Source organism: Myotis myotis, unplaced genomic scaffold (assembly GCF_014108235.1).
Source record: "Myotis myotis isolate mMyoMyo1 unplaced genomic scaffold, mMyoMyo1.p scaffold_m19_p_8, whole genome shotgun sequence".
NCBI classification, from domain to species: domain Eukaryota; kingdom Metazoa; phylum Chordata; class Mammalia; order Chiroptera; family Vespertilionidae; genus Myotis; species Myotis myotis.
Genome location: NW_023416390.1, coordinates 6,532,650 through 6,550,432, shown reverse-complemented (window position 1 = coordinate 6,550,432; position 17,783 = coordinate 6,532,650). Strand labels below are relative to the sequence as shown.

The following is a 17,783-nucleotide window of genomic DNA, read 5'->3' as shown; positions in this document are numbered from 1 at the left end:
TCTAAGATGGTTTCTTAAGAGGTTGTTGGTTAGGGAAGGGAAAAAGTAGAAAAGCAATTTATAAGATGTGGCTGGTAAAAAAAAAAAAATGTCCTGAAAATAGCATAACAAGTAGAAAATGTTTAAAGATAAAATTCAGTGTCTCTGGTCTCCTGACAATCACATAAAATAAATGCTGTGCTTAGTTTCTCAGTATCAGTCATTCTTCGTCGACCTTCTTTTGGATTAACAGGCATATCTTTAGCTGGTAAATTTTGCTTTTATATGTAATACCTGTCACACCGTACTTAATTATTTGTCTTGTTTGGGAAATGAAATATTGACTTTCTTTGGTTGATACTTCCTTAGAGTTAAAGACACCAAGTCGATTTAAAGTGCTTTATTTGACGTGAATGCTAGTTAGTAATGAGCACATAGGGACTTTCTCACTAGAGTTTCTAATTTAAAATAGCCAATCTTCAGGAAACCACTTTTTCAAAACTGCTGATTGAGAAATACTTCACCAGTACTTAATAAAAAGAAATTATTTAATATAAAAAACAAGCTAAACAAATGAATTTCCTTTCTCTTAGTGACGCCGCTGTGGGTTCCAGTAAAAGTGTCAAAGTGGACCTACGTGGCTTATAATGTAAGTATACCGCCAGGGGGTTTTCCTTTACTTAAAATAAGTTTAGTAGTTATATTTAACTGCTAACGTCTCTTTAAAAAAGATAACCACATATCATTTTGTCACCGTAAAACAATTTAAGTAATAATTTTTAGTTAATAAGTATCTAATTGGTGTGCAGTTTTTCAATTTTATAACTGTCACATTTTTAAATTATTTTTATTTTCAATTTGTTTAAATCAGGATACAAACAAGGTCCACATATGGTAATACTTATTGATATATCTCTTATTCTTTTAATCTCTCATACTTACTTCACCACCTTTTTTTCCTCTTGCAGTTTATTTGTTGAAAAAAGCAAGTCATTTGTCCCAGTTTGATGAAGTTCCACAGTCTTGGTTTTCTGATTGCATTGCTGTAGTGTCATTCAACGTGTTCCTTTGCCTTCTCTCTTCCTGGGACTTAGTAGTTGGGTCTAGATGCTCGATCAGATTCAAGTGTTTGTTTTGCGAGACTGTCTGACTTTTTTCTTATATTAGCAGCTACTAGTATTGAGGAATAATGCCTACTGTCAGTTCATGTAGAGCAGGGGTGGGCAAACTTTTTGACTCGAGGGCCACAATGGGTTCTTAAACTGGACCGGAGGGCCGGAACAAAAGCATGGATGGAGTGTTTGTGTGAACTAATATAAATTCAAAGTAAACATCATTACATAAAAGGGTACGGTCTTTTTTTTTTAGTTTTATTCATTTCAAATGGGCCGGATCTAGCCCGCGGGCCCTAGTTTGCCCATGGCTGATGTAGAGGGATGCAAAAATGGTGATACTCCAATTTGATTATTTCTTCTTCATTTATTAATTGGAATACTATATAGAAAAACTCATCTAGTACATTTATCAAAAACGGAACACATCGTAAAGGGAAAAATGTCAATCACGTAGACCTTTGGATCTTATATTTACTCGTTTTCAGAATAGTGAGTTGGTTCACAGACAGTGACTGAAAGAGGTTTTGGGGTTTTTTCCTCCCCTAATATTGTTACAAACTCATGTATTTAAGCATAAACTAAAATATTAAAATTGTTCTATCCTTGACCAGTGTAGCCATTTCAAGTTCGGTTCTAGAATCTTTCCATATAGCTGCTCTTTATTTGCCGTTGGTAGTTTTCTCACTATCTATCTGGTTTGAGAAGACATTGCAGCTCGTTTTGTATATCCCCTGCCCCAGACCTTGAATCAGCTTTTTTCTCGAAGGAAGTCTCCCAATATTTGGGAAATGGCACCTAAAATCCGTAATCAGGGCAGTAGCAATACTTATGGCTGGTGGGTTAGCATTTCTAGGCTTTTCAGTGGACAGAGCTAAGAAAGGTATTTTAGCTTCATCATAAGGCCAAAAACCGAACCAAAACAGAACACATGCATTCGTACTGATGCTTTTAAGATAGATTTCAGGACTACAGGGTTTGTACCTGATCTCTCTTATCTTACAGCTGTCTCTTCTTCCCACTCCTAGAATACTGGTCTTCAACACTACTAGGAATAATTGAATAATTACTGATCACCTTTAGCTGGAGTTTTGAATGATGAAATTATCTATTTTTATGATCGTTTTATTGTGTTTTTCCTTTTTTTTCAGGAATCTGATAAAATATATTTTACATTTCCTCTTGCAAATCATAGGAAAATCTACACTCATGCCTATTGTCAGAGCACCATGCTGGTAAGATGATTGGTATATTCTGTGTAAATTTAAAAGGCTAACTGCTCATTTTTCAAATTTACCAAATATCTAGTAGCTCTCTACCTTAGCTATGCACTATTACTAAATCTAATTCATTGAAAAATATTTGGAGAAGAGTTTTTTTTATTGAAAAGTATTCATCCAAATGTTTCTGTAGCTGATAATGTACCAGGATTTAATATATCACTGAGTTGGTAGATGCTGCACTTTGATATAGAATAAAGCCTTTAGAAAGGATGGTTTTACTCTTTAAGTTGATCTATTTGAATCAGAATCTGAAGTCCATACATTGCATTTGATTCGTGGATTTTAAGTCTCTTTTGTAACAGCCCCCTTTTCTTTCCATTTATTTATTCAAGAAAGGCTGTGGGCTCTATAAATTCCCTGCATTGTGGATTTAACCGATTGTATTCTTGTGGTACCTTTTACCATGTATTCCCATCCCTCCTGTTTTCTGTAAACTGGTAGTTAGATCTAGAACAGCCGTTCTCAACCTGTGGGTCGCAACCCCTTTGGTGGTTGAATGACCCTTTCACTGGAGTTGCCTAAGACCATCCTGCATATCAGATATTTACATCACGATTCATCACAGTAGCAACATTACAGTTATGAAGTAGCAACGAAAATAATTTTATGGTTGGGTCACAACATGAGGAACTGTATTTAAAGGGCCAGAAGGTTGAGAACCACTGATCTAGAATCTTGATTAGTCTCTGATTAATTGTGTATGGTAAGAATGTTTTACAAGAACTGGGAGGCATATCCTAGCTGGTTGGGGACTTAGGTGGTATCAGTATGATCTATCCACCGTGAAGTTCCCAATCAATCTTTCACCTAATGATTTTAGCAGCCACTGAGGGCTGCGGACAGATTTTTTTTAAAAAAACTATATATTTTATGATCTAGTGGCATTTTCTTTGCTTTTTACTTCCTGGAGTTAGTCAGCAATTCCTGAGTGACTTTTTCTAAGATGATTTATACAGTTTTTGTAATTAGTTAGGGATGTTTACCAGATGACCTGAAATTGTTCTCTGGACACTTTCTAGGCTGTATAAAAATGATATTTTAGGGTGGGCTTGAATAATATTTATTCAATTCATTGATGAAGGAGTCAGAATTCCCTATACATGGAATGAGATGAGTGGTGTGGGCTATTGGCAATCTTCATAATGAGGGCTATCTTTGAGGACACGCTCCCTTATTAGCTGCATAAACCCAGGATGAAAGTGGGCTGGCTATTGAGAGGCTTCTAGATGTTCTTTGTCCAGGCTGTGCAGATCGGTTTTGTTGCCTTGCTTTAAAAGGGCACATTAGCCGTAACCGGTTTGGCTCAGTGGATAGAGCGTCGGCCTACGGACTGAAAGGTCCCAGGTTCGATTTCGGTCAAGGGCATGTACCTTCGTTGTGGGCACATCCCCAGTAGGAGGTGTACAGGAGGCAGCTGATTGATGTTTCTCTCTCACCGATGTTTCTAACTCTCTATCCCTCTCCCTTCCTCTCTGTAAAAAAAAAAAATCAATAAAATATATTTTTAAAAAATAAAAGGGCATATTAGGGTTCTGAGAAGTGTAGGCAGCTGATATTGAAGTCACACTGGCATTTTGCCAGGAGTGGAGAGCAGAAAAATACCATATTGCTTTTTGTTTGTTTCCTTTCAGCTTTCTTTTCTGTATTCTTGGAAAAACATCTTAAAATTTTATTTAAGTTTCATGAGAGCAAAGACCATGTCTGCATGATTCATCCTTTTCCTCAAGGGCACAATTCCTTGGCCCTAGAATGGACTTTATAAATTATAAATATTAGTTTAATGAAAGGATTGATTTTTTTTATTGTCCTATGTGTATACTAAGGAAGAATTTATGTGGCTGTCTGAGCAGTGTTGCTCATTACCTTATGCCCTGGTAGGATTTCAGTAGTTGGATCATTTCAGTAGTCTTGAAGCATTGCTCTTACTACTTCCTTAAAAGTTAGAGTGATCTTAGGTCAGAATTCTCTTAAATGACTGAAGCTAAATCCATAATATAGTTAAAAAAATCACCATCATCGCTGCCGTATTTCCGTGCTGCACTGACAAAGTAGCAACTAGCCTCAGTCTTGAATTGTGTTTCAATCCAAACACATACTCAGCTGCGTAGAAGTTATCTGTTTGGTAGTCAAATAAGAACTCAAATGATAAACTAAAGGCTATACTTCAATTAATTGTTATTTTTTAATTACTTGGCTCTTTTTTGGATTTTTTAAATTTATTTTTGTATAAAAGTCCATGTCTACTTGTTCATTTTTCTGTTTTTGTTAAAATGTAGGAAACTTACTATGTAACTACATAATTAAACTATGAACATTGCCAAACTCAAGGTATTGGTTCACACATTAGAAACGCTTGCCCAGGCCCGTGCGACTCAGTTGATTGAGCATCATCCCATGCACCCAAAGGTTGCTGGTTCATTTCCCAGTCAGGGCACATGTCTGGGTTTGGGCTCGATCTCCAGTAGGGGGCATGCAGGAGGCAGCTAACCTGTGCCTCTCATATCTGTTTCTCTCCCTTTCCCTTCCTCTCTCTCTAAAATAAATAAAAACATTTTTTTAAAAAAAAAATTAGAAATGCTTAGGGTAATGTGCTGTGGAGAGGTGCCCATTGGGTTCCTCTGTCTCACATTGCTACTCTAGGTTACTTGCTTCCCTATCTTGTTGACTGTAGACTTCTTTGCCTACCTTTGACCTATTTGACTTTTAGACCATCTCGGATACATTCCTAAATAATAAGTTGCTATTTTATATTTTTATTGTGCCTACTGGCCCTGTCAGGCAACAGTAAAACATCAAAGATGTCTATTTTGCATAATTATTTTCCGTATCACTTAGTGTGCTTTGCTTGTGTCATTAATCAACAGGATACAAATAGTTGGATTTTTGGCTGCATAAACAGTACTTCTATGTGGTAAGTTTTTTGAATCTATGGCCTTCCATTGTTCATTTTCCTCCACGTAAACACACTCACAAATTATACTTTCAGAATAACTTTGTACGTTTTTAAGCTCATTTTGGTGCTATACTAAATTAAAGTATAGGTTTTAAAGTGAAAAAGGAAATTGGCATAGCAGTAAGTTTTGTAAACATTGAAATAGCTGCTGGAAAGACAGTTTTTTGGTTCCAAAAGGACTGTGTAGGTAGAATATCTTGGGTGAGAACATGTTAGACTTCATGTCATTAGAACTCTCTCTGGCAGCTCTGTGGGTGATTTCTTTTTCCTCTGACGCTTATTTATCATGTATAATACTTTAATATGTGTGTCCTTTAATTATATTTGCCTATTTATTTCATAGCCAGCAAGGGGTTGACTTATCATGGAAAGCTGAACTGTTGCCAACAATTAAGGTAAGTTGTGGCTTTAGAATTTCAATATTTAGGTGAAAAAAATGCTTGAGCCTATAGGCATTTTAGAATATGATATGTTATTAATTCATCTAGGTAGTTCATAAACTTAAGATTTGTTCATCTGCATTTTAGAAATATTTTCCCTAGAAATGGAGAAATTTAATGGAGAAGAATGTATTTTTTTAGTTCTCAGAGGTAAAAACGATTAGGTTAATAATGCTCTAAATAAAATGAAATGTCTGTGTTATTGCATCATACCAAGAGCTAAGTAACGTTTTAAAATTCAATTTGAAGGTATGTTCAAGGCCCTTTCATTTATATTATATTAGAGGCCCGATGCACGAAATTCGTGCAGGGGGAGAGGGGCCCCTCAGCCTGGCCTGCACCCTCTCGCAATCCGGGACCCCTCGCTCCTAACAGCCCGCCTGCTTGCTCCTTACTGTTTGGCTCACTGCTCCTTAGCGCTGCTGCAGAGGTGGGAGAGGCTCCCACCACCCACCACTGCTGCACTCACCAGCTGTGAGCCCAGCTTCTGGCTGAGCAGCACTCCCATGCACTGACCACCAGGGGGCAGCTCCTGCATTGAGCATCTGCCCCCTGGTGGTCAGTGCACATCATAGTGACGGTCGTTCTGGTTGTTCCGGTCGTTCTGCCATAACAGTAGCTGGGCTTATATACTCTAGATATAGATAAGATAGATGTCTGTTGCAGAAACATTGCTGTACATTGAGGAGAGGCCCAGGAGTTTGTTTAACGTGCTGTCCCAAGGGAATCTGACTGGCTTCTTAGACGGCCACTCACCGACAGACAGCTCTCCAGCCTCAGAACCTCTCGGGGCTGGCCCACAGAGCTGCCCTGGGGTGCCGTGGAGAAAGTTATCTGCAGAAATGTCTCTGTGCATGCAAACTGTAGCAGCCTGTCACTCCCCCACCCCTGCACGTACTTCCAGGGGAAAGTGTGGCTTTCAGAGCTATTTGGTGACTTGGCTTTTCAAAAAATAGACGCGTCTCTTATCTATTTATTCCTCAAAATGTGGCTATGGGATCTGGTCTTAATTTTGAGAAGAGATGTTTATTGGGTGAGGTACATTATTAGTCTTGCTTTGCTGTGTCTTCATGTCATGTTACTGAATAGTCGGGGGATGATGTTCATGTATATCATTAGCCAGCATCTCTTGACTACTTGGGCTTGATCAGAATCATTTGGGATTAGGTGCCAACTCTTCCATCATATTTAGCATCCATTCACTCATCTGTTGTTGAGCCTCTGTCATGTGCTACCAAAATAAATGTGGAGATAATGCTGTAACATTGTTCGAGACAAATAGACAAATTATAAAAGGAAAGAACAAATCTGGAACTAATTATGTAAAATATTTAAATTTAGTGTTAAATGTCATTTGTTTTACATGAAGGGACAGATACAATTCAAGAGATGCAGGACTATTTTGGTAGTCCATATTCACATAATTATTAGGAGTTTGACTTTTAGCAGGATTATTGACCTGAAAATATAAACATGCTACCTTATGAAGTATTGCATTTAAGTTTGCAATCTGTTTTTTTTATAACGTATTAAATAAGAAATAGTGTGTGTAATTTATTTTTCTTTTAAAGTGCTTTACGGTCTGTATAAATCAGCTTTTTACTTTCACCTTTTTTTTAGTCTCTGACGTTAAGACTTCAAGACTATCCATCTTTGTCACATCTTGTTGTTTATGTACCATCTATTCATGGAAGTAAGGTAACAAATGGATTAAAGTCATTATCAAAATATTTTGGGGCTACTCATGCAAAATATTTGTTCTTCATGAATTCTTCAGCATAGGGCTTGTCTAAAACAATGCCAGTTTAACGATCCACCTAAGACTGGTAGGACCAGTCTAACTTGAACTAAGCAGAATAAACCCAAGTCTCTTTATTCCAAGTGGAACATCAGACTTTCAAAATCTATTAATTATTGAGATCGTTTTATATGCAAGAGTCTATGCCAGGAATTATATAGGAAGCACACAAATGAGGAAGAAACTAACCCCGTTCTTAAAAATACACTTGGGTTGGGGAAGAGAAATAAATTTGGAAATGGGGAAGAGAGGGAATAAAAGAACTACTCAAAAATACACAATACACTAATAATTTTTATTAAATTAAGCTTGCTCATCAAATTTTCTTAGTTTGGCATCTCTCCTTGAGGAATGCTTGCCATTTTAGTGTAGCCAGAGTTAGAGGGTGGCACAACCTTCCCCAAAGCTGACGACTTTTATTTTCCACTCAAACATCAAGATGTTTTACTAAAATTTGTTGAGTTTTTTTCCCCCTAATAAGTCAATGTTTCTGTTTCAGTTTGTTGTAGATTGTGAATTCTTTAAAAGAGAGACAAGGTCCATACAGCTTCCTGTAACTCATCTTTTTTCCTTTGGTAAGTATTTTGATTTTGGAAACCCTAAGACTTGCTTTTCTTTTTAACAGTGCTGATTTCTTTCGCAATAAAGCACAACCGTGTAAAAGAGTATTGTGTATTTCAAGTGTAGTCCTAGAGTTAGCATGTGATGTGTTCATTCGTTTGACTCTTATTTAATACTGGGCCAGCTGTCATCTTCTGAGAAGGGAACTTTAAATTAAATGTATCCATGATCACATACGTTTGTGTGTGTATGTGGGTGTGTTCTCATGTGAATTTATACTCAATATTGGCCCTTTCAATAAAAGGCTTATTATAAGATAGAAATCTCTACCTGCCCTGTGACAGTTTCAAGATTTCTCTAAGTACATACAACTGCATATTCTCTTACATTTTATTATGAAATAATGTTAGGCTTACAGAAAGAGTACAGAGCTCCTGTGTGGCCGTCACTCATCTCTCTATCATGTTGGCCTCTTAAACAGTGCAGTTGTCAAAACTGAGCGGTTAGCATTAGCATCATACTGTTAACTAAGCCTTAGGCTTCATTTGGTTTTCGTTGGCTTTTCCGCCTTGTTCTTCTCCAGGTGCCCGCATTGCTTTGAGTTTTTATGGCTCTTTCGTCTCCTCTAATCTTTTTAGTGTTCCTCCGTCTTTCCTTGCCTTTCATAATTTTGGTACCTTTGAAGAGCACTGGTCAGTTATTTTGAAGAATAGTCCTTGATTTGGATTTGTCTAAAGCTTCCCTATTAGTTGGTGTGATGCATTTTTTGGCAAGAATATGACAGAAGTGATAAGTACTTCTCCATGTATCCTATCAGAGGACACGTTTTATCACTCACTGTGTCTGATCACCAGTGATGTTAACCTTGCCCACTTGCCACTGGGGTGTCTGCCAGGTTTTTCTACTGTGAAGTTACTGGAATTAACCTTGCCCACTTGCCACTGGGGTGTCTGCCAGGTTTTTCTACTGTGAAGTTACTGGAATTAATAAATGTTTTTGGGGAGATACTTTGTGAGTAACCTATTTTTTTTTTTTTTTCAAAATAACCCACTAATCTTAGCATCCATGGGTTCATCTAGTCTGAAGCAGTTATCACTGATACTCTATATTTTCTAGAATTCTTCCCAAAGGAAAGTTGTCCCTTCTTCCTGATTTATTTATTTATTCAGTTTTTATGTATGTCAGTAGTGGACCCATACATATTTATTTATTCATTGGGTTATAATCCAATACTGTTGTTACTTTCTTGTTTGTTTAAGTTTTTCCGGCTTTGGATAGTGGAATCTGTATTTTGGTTGCCTCTTATGCCATTCATGAAAGGAATCTATTCTACTTGATAGAGGAAACTTCCTGTAAGATTTTTATCCCTCCTCTACCCTTTTCTGGTAGAAAAATACTGAAAACAGTACAGAAATGGCAACTCCATCACTTAGCTCCTTAAAGATAGCACGCTTATGAAATGAGATCTACCAAGAAAGCATACCATATCGACACTAGAGATATGTATTGGTTTTTTAAAGCACATACATGTGATTGAAAGGCATCGTAAATGTTTGGTTTTTTTATCCAGAGTTTTTTAAAGGAGGATTGTGTTTTCAGGAGTTTTTGCCTTCGTGTCAGAAGTCAGAAGCTACCAGCTCTTTTTTAATATTAAAAATCTGTTGGCATAATTTTAATGTTGTTTAAGCAATTTGTACTTTCGTTATTCTTTGGTGTTCTAAGCAATACGGTACTTTTAATTTAACAGGATTATCTTCAAGGAAAGTGAAATTAGACACAAGCGGCCTGTTCTATAATATAGAGCTTCTGAACTTCGGACAGGTAATAGTCCCGCGTATAAGAAGGATTTGATTTCACTTTACTGTTTAGTTAAACAGACACGTAAACTTCTGTTTTTGTTTTTGTGGTCAAACTATTAGATATACCAAGCTTTTCAAGTCAACGTAGACAGCAAGTGCTCAGGAGTCAAAGGTAAGTGTATTTTACAATAAAATATAAAGGTGTTGTCATTTGAAGAATCAGTAGGTTTTCACTTGAATTTCCTATATTTATGTGAAGTAAAATGTAATATAATAGAAAAGCTGTTTATATTTCCAACAAATTTAACATAGACCCTTTCTTTACACATTGCGGACCAGTAGTTTTATTGCTAGCTTTACCTAGTGGTCAGATAAGTTTTTATTGAATGAGTGCAAAAAACATTTTACATAAATGTTAAAGGCACACTTTAAAATTAAGTATCCATTGCATTTTGAAGTTATTTATTGTATGTTCTTACAAGCTAACATCTTTTTAAAGTATGATACTTTGTAAAACACTGTAATATGAAGCGAGAATTCTCGTGATCCGTCCACAATGTGTTAATAGTAAGCATCTTTTTTAAAAAAATATATTTTATTGATTTTTTACAGAGAGGAAGAGAGAGGGATAGAGAGTTAGAACATCGATGAAAGAGAAGCATCGATCAGCTGCCTCCTGCACACTCCCTACTGGGGATGTGCCCGCAACAAGGTACATGCCCTTGACCAGAATCAAACCCAGGACCCTTGAGTCCACAGGCCGACGCTCTATCCACTGAGCCAAACCAGTTAGGGCAGTAAGCATCTTCTGTTTTAGTTTTAACACCCACTTTTTAAAAAATATGTTTTTATTGATTTCAGAGAGAGGGAAAAGAAGAGGGAGAGAGAAAGAGAAACATTGATCAACTGCCTCCCGCACACACCACAACTGGGGGTTGGGGATCGAGCCCCAAACCTGGGCATTGCCTGACCTGGAATCAGACTGGTGCCTTTTGGTACACAGGACGATGCTCAACCAACTGAGCCACACCAGCCCAGGCTTAAATATTCACGTTTTAAAAATACAAAGCTTGCTGTTTTGTTATAATAGTAATTCAGATTTAGCTGCTTAGTGTTTTCCCAGTTTCTTAGTCCTTCTCAAATGCTCTAATATCTTTTATGAGTCTAATATTATAAAACACTAGTGCCCCGGTGCACGGATTCATGCACATTGAAAGGAAATGAATTAGGAGGTGGCCGGTGGGGTGCACCTGGGCGAGACAGGCTGAACATGCCCTGGAGCCAACCTCCCGCGGTCCCTCCCTGGCTGGCCGCACCTGGGGTGGCACTGTGACTTGAAGGGCGTGTACGGAGTGAGCCAGTGCCGGGGTCCAACCCCAGCGGGTCCAGGGGTCCCCAAAGGTGTGGACGGAGTCGGCGAAGAAGGAATGACATGAAGACAGTGTTCAGTTGATCAGCAGCCTCGCCAGGATCTCTAGCCAGGATCTCCAGCAAAGTTCTGGTTAGGATCTCCAGCCAGGTTCTGTGTCCATGTTCTCTTGCTAGGTTCTCCAGGTTCTCCAGCCAGGTTCAGTCACCAGGTTCTAGTCAGGTTCTCTTGCCAATTTCTGTAGTCAGGTTCAGTCCAGGATCTTTTGCCATGTTCTCTCGCTAGGTTCTGTCTCTAGGTTCTGAGGCCAGTTTCTGTCCAGGAACTTTTGCCATGTTCTCTCCAGCGAAGTTCTTCTGTCTCTAGAGAATGTTCTGTGTAGGTTCTGTGCCTAGGTTCCGTCTCTCTTGGTTCTGTCTGCTAAGTTCTGTGTTCTAAGTTCTGTGTTCTAAGTTCTGTGTTCTAAGTTCTGTCTCTCTTGGTTCCGTATTCTAAGTTCTGTGTCTTACTGTCTTATTACATCTGTATTTATACCAGTTGATTCAATCCTATCAATCTCTATTACAAAGGTTAGGGCGTTTCTTATCTCCATTCCAGGGAGTAAAGATTATGTAGCTTAAGCATGATTGCTCGTAGTTAAAGTGATTAATTACCCACCTGGCACTAGTTAAGAGGTTTTATTCCCTCCCTAACTTCAGGGGAAAATCCCTACCTGGGGAAACAACCTTTCTCAGAGACCTTGGTTAAAACACATAGTGCCAAGAAGGTGAGCAAACATATTAAGAACAGTATGCCATATATGCCAGGTCCCTTGAAACAGCAAGCATGGACCGGCTCCCGGCAAGCCAGGTCCCTCCAACAGGTGGGGTCCCTCTGCCTGGCCTGCAGGGATCAGGCCAAAACCAGCTCTTCGACATCTCCCGAGGGGGTCCCAGATTGTGAGAGGGCAGTTCTCAGGTGATGCACCCCAGAATCAGGCTCCCTCCTCTCTGGTTCCAGGGTGTGTCACCCGAGAACCACCACTGCCAAGTCACCACAGCTCAGCAGCTCCTGTGTTGAGCACCTGCCCCCTGGTGGTCATTGTGCATCATAGCTACCAGTCAGACGGTTGCTTAGCCTTTTATATATATAGATTATTATTTAATCATTCTTCATAATTTTCTATTATGTGATGTAACTCTTACTGATTTCTTATGAACTATAATTATAATTGCTATAGTTAGTTAGATATTATAGTAGTTTATATAACATTTGGTGTGACATAAGGGTAGTAATACATGTTTTCGTTTTGTTTTCACAGAAGAAATAACTAGTATCTATAAACTTCACATTCCCTGGTCTTATGAAGATTCGCTAACCATTGCACAGTAAGTATCTGAAAGGATTTACCTTAAACTTTTGTTTTTTGAATAATACACATTCTACTAAGTTTATTTACATCAAAGTGGAATCATTAAAGTGCCTCTTAGTAAAATGTAGGTATTCCTAATGTAGCATTGTGCCCGTAGGTAATATAATATATGGTATTCTTATTTAACTGGTACAGAATGTAAACCTTCATTGCTTGAAACATGAACCCTTTCCCACCTCTCCCCGACTCCTGTGTCCCTGAGGGAGCAGTCACACACCGTGGCATGCCGGGAACGTCCCTCGGTCACCATGCGTCTCACAGCCAGCCTCCTCTCCATTAACACGCTGTGGTGGGCCGAGGACTGGCTTAGCTGTGTTATTTAATAGCATTCTGTATTTGAGAATTGATAATTAAGTTACTTTTCAGGGTCCCATCTTCAACAGAAATTTCTCTGAAACTCCATGTTGCCCAGCCAGACAATGACAGCCACGTCGCGTTATTAAAAATGTACACATCTTCCGACTGTCAGTATGAGGTAAGCTGTATGTTGGCTTCACTTTTAAGATTTAGTTATAGAATAAACGGCAGATGTATTTTTTTAAAATATATTTTATTGATTTTTCACAGAGAGGAAGGGAAAGGGATAGAGAGTTAGAAACATCGATGAGAGAGAAACATCGATCAGCTGCCTCCTGCACACTCCCTACTGGGGATGTGCCCACAACCAAGGTACATGCCCTTGACTGGAATCGAACCTGGGACCCTTGAGTCCGCAGGCTGACGCTCTATCCACTGAGCCAAACCGGTTAGGGTACGGCAGATGTATTTTATGTTAGCTTCAGATACATGGTGATGCAGAAGGCAATAAATACTAGAAGTAGACATTCACAAAAAAGAAGTAGACATGTATATTACTTTAAATATCCTCCCTTTTACCTCTTAGCACCACCTTCATATTTTCTTAGCTGGACCACTGAACGTATGCATCTTAGTAAGAGAAAATAAAATTAAAATTGCGACTGAAGTCTAACCTTTTCAATTTGGGAGCAAAGGTCCTTTGTAAATTGAAGAACATCATGAAATCAGCTGTGGGTTTCATTCACTAATCAGCGTGATGCTCATTTGTTCCTAGCTCTTAGATAAACTTAAGGACCTTCTTTGCTTTTCACTGACTATATTAGTTTCTGTTAGTCATTAATCCGTGCAGTTCCGTGTCTATTGAGTTTGTGTTACCATCACCTAGCTTTCCTTGTGCTGAGAGAAGGGAAATAGAGCTCCAGGGTAACATGTTATTAACTTACGGGTTCATGAACCAGAAGAGTCCCTCCCTGTATTAGTACAGGCCACGTTCTAAGGACTCCAGATGGACATGGCTGAAGTAGACATTTGTGGTGACATCACAGGTTTCTGGCTGATGTGAAATATCTTGATTCCACTTAACTGCACTCAGTCACTTAATAAATTCCTTTAGCTTGCATGATCTAGTAATTTGATATTCTCGTTAGTTAAGTATTTTAGTTAGTAAAGGGTTACTATGTATACCATGGCATTCATTCAGTTGTCAAAGAATTCGAATATGGGAACATATTTTACTGAACAGTAAAATTACCCTGGATACACATTAAATGTTGGTGGTTCAGAGGATTCTTTTGAGATCTTGAGTGCCATTAGGTTTATTACCATAAAAAAGTTAATTTCTATTTAATAAAATGCTTAATTTAATAAAATGTGGCCTGGGGCAGCTTTAGGGAAAATAACATTTTTCTTAATGATTATTTTAAACCAGGTGACGATTAAGACTTCCTTTCCGCAAATACTTGGACAGGTAAGAGAGACCCCTGATTGGTTATTGTCTTGTGAATGGGTACTGTAAGGCAGGGGTGGCAGACTTCTGTAAAGGGCCAGAGAGTAAATACCAGCAGACCCCCTATGGCCTCTGGCCGCGGCCGGCACCCCTGCAGCTGCTGCTGCTGCCTCCTCCCTTCCTCTTCTTCCTTCCACGTTCATGAAACCTAAACTCCATTCTCGGCACACGGGCCACACTGGCCGCCCTGGCTTTAAGGGGTGCTCTCATGTGTGAGACTTCCTAGGGCTGATTCCTGATTCTCAAACAAGTTCATGTCCTTGGCTAAATGGATGTCATATTAAGATTTCATGTTGCTCGTACGTTATAATTTATAGCCTAATAAAATCTATAGACTCCATCATATAAATGAACATTTTCAGAGAACTTCTAATTTTGTGCATGCTCAGTGTATAAAAGGTGGGAAGTAAATTATATTCAATAGACATGTTGAAAAATAGTTTAAATTTATTTGGAGAGTGTCTTTCTATAATTCATAGGTAAATAGGGTTACAAAAATAATTTATCAAGTAGCAGAACTGCTATATTATGATTCAGCATCATTATAATTTACAGAATTGTACAATAGATAATACTGATTTGTCAGAGAAGTTATGTAACTTTAAAATTCATTAACATTTTTATTGTGCCTTTTATTACTTTCACTTTATTTATCTTTCATGTTTTGCATTCCTGGCATAGCAGAATATTTTTAATTTACATCATTTAATCCGATAATGATAATAAAACTTACAAGTCAAAATTAAATTAGAAACTTTTTTACTAATATATGCAATATCTCACTTGATCCTCACAACAACCTGATGAGAACTAGATTGTAAGTATTGTTACATTTGTGAACATTAGAAAATTATAAGTTAAGTGTAAAAATTTTGTGCTACATTAGCAAGAGAAGGTTAAATGTTAGTATAAGTTGGAACCTAGCCTCCTGGAGAGTTGTAATAAAAATGTTAAGGGATCGATTATTACGAAGATTTATGTCTTGGAATCCATGCTGTCGTACTTTTAGTATGTTCAAAACGCATGTTGCTGTGCATGGAGGTGTGGGCCGAGGACATGTCATACTGTATTCTCATGTCATTCTGGTGCCTCATAATTTAGGTTAGTGACAAAGAAGAGTCTAGTCAGTTCAGTACTCTATAGTCGAGCATAATCACATGTGCATCAGAGAAGGACAGACTAGCCCTGGCCAGTGTGGCGCAGTTGGCTGGTGTTGTCTGTATACTGAAAGGTGGTCGGTTCCGTTCTTGGCCAGGGCACCTGCAACAAGTCAGTCACTTGCGTGTGTGTGATGTTTTTAATTGTGCAAGTTACTTTCGAGCCCTGTGCCTCCGTTTCACCTGTAACGTTGGGATAAGCACAACCTCAGAGGGCTCGCGGGAGGAGAGCATGAAATAATGCAGACAAGATGCCGAATGCCACGCCTGAAATACAGTAAATGCTCAGTGAACGTGCCTTATGAAAAAGCGGGCAGTGCTTATGGCTCAGTTGTATATTTTCCTTATCAAGCCTTTGATGAGAAATTCAGATACCATGTTTCTGGCGTACTCTATATTGTTAACGTTTATTTTACTTAGAGTCTGATACCCATTACTGGGAACACCTTTGTGGCCATGTCATGAGAGAGAGAAAGTGAAGAACAACAGTTTTATTTCATGTGAAAGGGCACCTGTGTTAGCCTGACGATTTAGAAGTTGTCCTTGATTTGCCTGTTTTCTAGGTCGTTAGGTTTCACGGTGGAGCTCTTCCTGCTTACGTTGTCTCGAGCATCCTTCTTGCTTATGGGGGACAGTTATCCTCTCTCTTCTCAGCAGGTGAGAATCTTATCTTCCTTTCCCCTCCCTTCTCCCTCCCTCCTCCTTCACCCTCCCCCCTCCCTCCTTATATGCTTCATTACTACTTTTTTTTTTATCTTTTGTGTGGCTAAGGAAGACAGATCAACTTCTTGATAATTTATAACTCACCTCTCCCGCGTTTACAGGGATTTGAGATCCTCTAAGTTTTAAAAGATACCCAAGACACGTCTTACCTGTTTTCTCCATTTTATACCCTTGTGCCTGAAATGTCTTCCCTCTCTTCTGAGGACCTCTCAGCTGGTAGAGGCTTATTGGCAGGGATCTTGTTCTCCATTCTATTCCTGGTACCCAGCATAGTGTCAGGCACATAGTAGCACTCAGTGTAATGTTTGAGCTGTATCAACTGTATTAATTAGGTCCTGGCACAGTGAATGGAATAATTGAGAGTGTAATGTTTCAAAGGTACCATATGTGCAGGGTAACAGAAGATGATAAAGTGCCAGATTAGCAACAGAGCCACCTGATACTGCGGGTGCCGGGGCCAGGGCGAGAGCAGACGAGCGAGCTTAGAAGGACAGCATTACGGCAGCACAGCGGCAGGCTGCGGACAGGAGCGCTGGGTCTCAGCAGGGGACAGGCGGGGAAGCTAACGCACTAGCCTTGCTTCCACCCCTTCTCCTATCTGCCAGTGCCTCTCATTCACTGAACCTACAGGGAAGCCAGTCCATGCAAGTCAGCTTCCCAAAATTCAGAGCAAAGTGGAGTGGAGGCTGAATCTGGAGAGGCACATAGAGAACATACAGCACATTGGACAGGCCTCCACAGAGAATAGCCATTAGAATAATTCCCAGGAGACTCACCTCTGTAAGGTCCTTACAAAACTTGTTGTGTTTGGACAGTCATCAAGGGAGGCAAGAGAGAGGAAAAGAGGATAGGGCCAAGATACATAAAAGCGGTCAAAAATCTCCATTATTTCCATTTCGCCAAGCCCTTCCACAGCGACTCTTTCCCTTTCAGTAGCTTGTTACACTTTCCAGTCTGCCTCTAAGCGTTTGTTTTAACCCGGTGTAGTTGCATTCCGGGAAGAGAGCAGCAACATTCGCTGCAGCACCACCCAGGTCGTCTTTTAATTAAGAGGTTATTTGGGGAATATGACATCACCATACTTGGATGTAAATATTTTTAGAAAGTTTGAAAGAGATGTCTCATCCTTCTGAGTTTTAAGTGACTTGATAGTTGATTCTCAAACATACAGAATTTATACCTAGAGAGTTCATAGAGACCTCAGAGATACGTATTGGTTAATCTAGAGCAGTGGTTCTCAGCCTTGGCTGCACATTAGAATCACCTGGGAATCTTTTTATTATCCTGATGTCTGGGCTCATCCTCCGGAAATTCTGTTTCTTTCTTATGGGGTGGGGCCACAACATTAGTAAAAAAGAAACAGAATTTCCGGAGGATGAGGCCCAGCAATCAGG

General features: G+C 39.1%; 1 protein-coding gene across 5 annotated transcripts in view; it reads left to right on the top strand.

Annotated features, from left to right (window-relative positions):
- Nucleotides 1–17,783, top strand: part of PGAP1 (post-GPI attachment to proteins inositol deacylase 1) — a 51,709-nt gene that overhangs the window by 19,653 nt on the left and 14,273 nt on the right. For all 5 annotated transcript variants that reach the window (XM_036319807.1, XM_036319806.1, XM_036319809.1 and 2 more), the window contains 12 exons: nucleotides 573–628; nucleotides 2,243–2,326; nucleotides 5,239–5,285; nucleotides 5,671–5,722; nucleotides 7,388–7,465; nucleotides 8,065–8,140; nucleotides 9,874–9,947; nucleotides 10,046–10,097; nucleotides 12,595–12,661; nucleotides 13,072–13,180; nucleotides 14,432–14,470; nucleotides 16,230–16,323. In XM_036319807.1, the coding sequence (XP_036175700.1) occupies nucleotides 573–628; nucleotides 2,243–2,326; nucleotides 5,239–5,285; nucleotides 5,671–5,722; nucleotides 7,388–7,465; nucleotides 8,065–8,140; nucleotides 9,874–9,947; nucleotides 10,046–10,097; nucleotides 12,595–12,661; nucleotides 13,072–13,180; nucleotides 14,432–14,470; nucleotides 16,230–16,323 (828 nt within the window). The remainder of the gene's footprint in view (nucleotides 1–572; nucleotides 629–2,242; nucleotides 2,327–5,238; nucleotides 5,286–5,670; nucleotides 5,723–7,387; nucleotides 7,466–8,064; nucleotides 8,141–9,873; nucleotides 9,948–10,045; nucleotides 10,098–12,594; nucleotides 12,662–13,071; nucleotides 13,181–14,431; nucleotides 14,471–16,229; nucleotides 16,324–17,783) is intronic.